Raw genomic sequence first — 5,246 nt, 5'->3', positions numbered from 1 at the left:
AACATTCACAGTGTAACATTCACAATAGTAACACAAGAACACACAACACACACCACACACACAACACACACACACACACACACACACACACACACACACACACACACACACACACACACACAGTGTAACAAGGGAATTGTAACATTCACAGTGTTATCGGAGTGGCGTACACCACTATATAGCGCTATATCACTTTGTTTGCACCACGCAACGCCCAACAAGATCGACCGACTATATACGATCGAATGTGCTATTGTAATTTGTTTTAAATAAATATTATGAGTCATGAGAGTTTTAGTATTAATTTTTATTCATATTTTAGTATCTGCATGGTATTTAGTTTTTATTATTGTAGGGTTTCGGAGATGACGTGAGTAGCGATGGCATTCTTACGGAAGGTTTAGGAAACCTGAAAAACGAGAAGTGGAAGGATATGAGAAGCATCCTCACACCAACATTCACGACCGGCAAGCTAAAACAGGTGCGATATTCGCCACTCAGTTACCAAGGGAGAGAAAGTATAGCGCGTATATTATTGCATGCTATACTTACTCTCCCTTCACGCTATATAATTTTATAGAGTAAGTAAGATGTTTATGGAGAAGTGGAAAAAATAAGCTACATTATATAAAAAATATAAATATATTAAATAAGTTAGTATAATGTGGGCGGGGTCTTCAAACTAACCTGGCATTATGGATCCACAGCTAGTGCTTATTTTACATTTATTGTGTGCTTACGGTACGAACCAAAGAAGCATTGTTAGATCGAAACCTAATTGTCTAAGATGGTCTAAGTTAAGGTGGTTAACTAGACGCTTTTACTCGCGTGTCGGTTTAGTAATAGTTCGTTATCGAATCTCGTTCTCAAATAGATGACTCACCTTATCAACGAGTGTGCCAATACATTGAAGACTAACCTTGGAAAGCTGGCCGATGAAAGGAAACCATTTGAGACGAAAAGGTATGTACGTTAAAAATTCTACCATTTGGTTGTATTACATTTCAGACGTGTGTAGGCATGTTTTGATGATGAGAGATCATGGATTCGACACAGACGTCCTAGATCCTGGCAGATATCACCACACGCAACTGTAACTGTAACACACTACTGACATTATGTGTTAATATGTCGTTAGGAAGTACTCGAGCACATGACTGCGCGAAGTGCAGTTTGAGTAGCGAGTAACGAATGACGATGTCGTTGCTATTCACCTTCCACATGCGAAGATGTCATTTCTTTCGCGAGCAGGAGTCTGTATCGGCCATTTCCTCTCGTTTCATATCAGCATTTGGGGCGGCTTCACGCTGGACGTGATCAGCAGCACGATGTTTGGCCTGCAGGCGGACTCACAGCAGCAGGGCAAAGAGTCGCCCTTCGTTAAACACGCCAAGAGCGCCTTCGACTTCCATCCGTTTCACATAGCCCTCGGCGTTATATGTGAGTGACTAGTGATATATATATATATATATTTATTTATTTATATATATATATATAAACAAAGTCAAGGTATAGAATATATATATATCAGGATGTACGCATAATTAGGGGACGGAGTGTTGAACAACAATAAGCAAGACGCGAAAGTTCGGTCACTTCTACTACCGTTATAGATACTACGGATGTTGCGACTTATCCGCGGTACCGCACGCGACTGTGGCCGGCTGCAAATGCGGGTAACACGATACATCCTCTTCCCATCGTGCTTGAAATCGGTCCTTCCTAGGTATACACCTCAATCGCGGAAGATACAGACTTAAACGCTACCACACGATTTTCAGTTCTGTTGCCCCAGCCAAAATCCATGGTGGCGAATAAAGTTATATTGAAACAAACAGGCAGCTACTAACACCACACGTCCAGGGCTTGCGCTTCACCCGGCGAGGCGCGCTGTGGCTCGACAGGGAAGGAGCCCATTGCCACGTGAGCAGGAGTCTAACTACAAGCATTACTGTTATCTTGATAGACTCATGATTGTGCTATGTCCGCGCGTAGTTATACACGCTGCCGCTGAGCTGCAGAGGCTGCTGTGATGGGTGGGGGGGGGTGCTACCAGCTGTAAATAGCGTTCAAAGCCAAAGGGTATCTCGCCGAGTGTTGCGCTTGATGCCTAAGTCACCCTGGAGCCACAGCGACCTCGCGGTGAGCACAAGCCGTGGACAGCGTGTGCGTTAGTAGCCTGCCTTTTCTGTTTCAAATAGCTTATTCGCCCATGGATTTTGCTCGGCTAACAGAACTGAAAAATCGTGTGGTACCGTTTTAGTCTGTATCTCCGGATTGAGGGTGTAGTACTAGGAAAACGATTTCACACGATGGGAAGAGGATGTACTGTGTACGATTTGAGCTCAAGTTTGGTTGCGTTACGCGTAGTAATCGTAGGTATTATAAGGCCTAGTAAATGACGAATTCCCCTAGTGTTGTATTGATTGTCACACTCCTCCCTATTATGTACTCCTGATATATATTATATATATATATATGCGTGTGTGTGTGTGCGTGTGCGTGTGCGTGTGCGCGCGTGCGTGCGTGCGTGCGTACGTGCGTGCGTGCGTGCGTGCGTGCGTGCGTGTGTGTGTTTATGTATGTATATATATATGTGTGTATGTGTGTGTGTTCGTGCGTGCGTGCGAGGGTGCATGCGTGTGTGCGTATGTATACACCAGGCTTCAATGTCGAAGGCTGGTCATTGTGCCTTGTCGTCGGACGTTGTCCAAGGTCCCGTACGTCTAAGCGTGAGCGAATTCAGCCGCCCGCAAACATGTCGCGACGTCCATTTAATGGCAACATTTGCAGAACTAACACAATTCAATAAATAGGATAATTCAACATAAACTATAAGCTTCGAGTGAACCGAAATGACTCCTTTTGTGGCGATTTTAACGGTTGCATTATAATATTGCCAATTGGACCCGTACAAATTTAGATCGCATAATTATGACACCCTTTTCTGCTACCAAATCCACCAATTCAAGTTGTTTATAATTGAATCCCTAAACAATTGATAAGAAGGGCTCGCCATCTACATTATCTTTACCTTTACTTTTGCCTCGCCATCCATATCGCAAGACGATGTTCTTGTGGTCTATATGTATAATGGCGTCATGCACACACTAATAACAGATTTACAGTAATTGTTTAACCTTTTTCAAATATTCATAACATTGTGTCTTTCTCTGCAGTTTTTTTCCCGATACTTACTCCACTTCTGAAGCTGTTAAAAATACAATTCATTAAAAAAGAAGATCAAGACTTCTTTGTCAACCTCACTACGAAGACTCTGGCGCTTAGACGAACTTCTAAAGAGGTACGACAACCGTTGTGAGATTCCTTTTCTGCAGCAGCGACTCCCATTCTACAATACTATATAATCTCTTGTCAGCGTGCTTGATGCAAGTGGCCAAAAAGCTGAATTTCAACAACGTTTCACGACCGGGGAATTTTTCTTAAGCGACCGATGGATGACCAATAGGAGCAGATTAGGATATTTTGATGTATAGAAAAGATGTGTGTGCGTGTGTTTGTGTGCGTGCATGCGTGCGTGCGTCCGTGCGTGCGTGCGTGCGTGTGTGTGTGTATGTTTTGTGTGCGTGCGTGTGTGCACGCTTTACATATGACGTATACATTTCTAGGTACGACCAGACTTTCTCCAGTTGATGATGGACGCTCACAAGGAAATGCATGGCAAATCTGGCGAAGTTCACAACGGTTCGTGGTTATAAATATACCGTGACGTGTAGACCATTGAAAAGCGGCCCGCATGTGTCATCATTAAAAAATAATGGCAACTCAGCCTATATAACATACTTTATCAAACTAAAAAAAAATAGAAAAAGGTTAACAATACTAAAAGTTTCCGTGAATTACGGTGTAACGCGGCAACGGGCTTATACTTTTATGAGGACGGAGGCGTGTATTTTCGGGATGTGGCATTAGACCCGAGATAAATATTTCGTTTTCTTCTGGAATAGGGGGCAGCCGGACACGGGAAAGCCGAAATTGGGGTTTAATTAACCGGGACATTGGGAAATGGCATATTTTTACCTGGTAAACTGCATGTGAGTGGACCCCTCCACACACACACATACATACACGCACGCATACACATGCACCCACGCGCCAATATGGGATACCCTGGAGTATTTACCGGTTCCCAGATTCCCCGTCTTAAGATATCCGTTCGCTGCTATATTAACGCGGTTCGCTAATGAAGTTTCACGTTTTAAAACGGCAACTGACTGCATGAGACCGTCACCTAACTAACCATCAATCCAGGTTTGACGGACACGCAGATCCTCGCACAATCCCTGATCTTCTTCCTGGCCGGTTACGAGACGACGACAACGCTGCTGTCAATGTGGTCCTACTGCCTCGCTACCAACCCAGAGTGGCAGACGAAACTGCAGCAGGAAGTGGATGACGTGATAGGCGGTGTGAGTGTGCCACATCAATCGTACGAACCAAATATATTATATGCAACAGACGCGTAAAGACTACATACTGCGCATAGAGACATCATGAACATCTAGATAGACATGTTTATGTAGGTATCTATGGTACGAAGCAAATGAATCGTGACGACCTTATCGTATATGTGACTACAATATAAGATATAAAAAAATATCTTGGCTGTAAAAATATCTTTACAGTGGCTGTTAGTTCGTCCTTGTAAACAGTTATTTTCCACTCATACGGTAATGTGATATTCTAGGGTTATTCTATAGAAGATTTGCCGAAATTCGTGACCCCACGTATGCGTGGAAAATAACTGGGGTTTTCGCGATTTTTTTTACGCAATTAGACCGAAATCACTCACGCCAAGATTAAAGAGTTGCCGCTCCTGGACATGTTTATGAGTGAGGTCTTGCGCGTTTACCCAGCTATTATGAGGTAATGTAGGCTGTGATTCCCATGTAGTGCTCTACAGACTTAATTGCCTGTCATAACATCTTGTTATGTAAGAGCATGTGTCGTATGTGTTACAGATCTGTAGCCACCAACACATTACACATGGTTTAGCATAGAGTTCATGTTGTTTCCCGAAGAGTTGCCATTAGGAGCCACTCTCGCTGTGATGTTATTTATTCATTGCTAATTTGCTATGTTTTAATTGCTATGTAGAACATATTTCATATACACAGATTTACACAGATTCTCTTCTGACTCTATATAGATATGTTTAACCTTTTCTAGTACTTCTACTAGTAGTAATCTTCTTCCTACATATGTGTTTGTTGCTTTCTAGGTTT

General features: G+C 42.9%; 1 protein-coding gene across 1 annotated transcript in view; it reads left to right on the top strand.

Annotated features, from left to right (window-relative positions):
* Window positions 1-4,867, top strand: part of LOC106815709 (cytochrome P450 3A19-like) — a gene marked incomplete at its 3' end in the record, with an annotated part of 5,347 nt that extends 480 nt beyond the window's left edge. Inside the window, 7 exon segments of the mRNA XM_014820212.1 lie at window positions 356-481; window positions 875-963; window positions 1,289-1,440; window positions 3,180-3,304; window positions 3,630-3,705; window positions 4,273-4,430; window positions 4,799-4,867. Of these exon segments, the coding sequence (XP_014675698.1) occupies window positions 434-481; window positions 875-963; window positions 1,289-1,440; window positions 3,180-3,304; window positions 3,630-3,705; window positions 4,273-4,430; window positions 4,799-4,867 (717 nt within the window).
* Window positions 4,868-5,246: the final 379 nt, after the last annotated feature.

This window comes from Priapulus caudatus, unplaced genomic scaffold, assembly GCF_000485595.1.
Source record: "Priapulus caudatus unplaced genomic scaffold, Priapulus_caudatus-5.0.1 Scaffold1181, whole genome shotgun sequence".
NCBI classification, from domain to species: Eukaryota; Metazoa; Priapulida; class Priapulimorpha; order Priapulimorphida; family Priapulidae; genus Priapulus; species Priapulus caudatus.
This window is presented reverse-complemented; position numbering and strand designations above follow the sequence as displayed.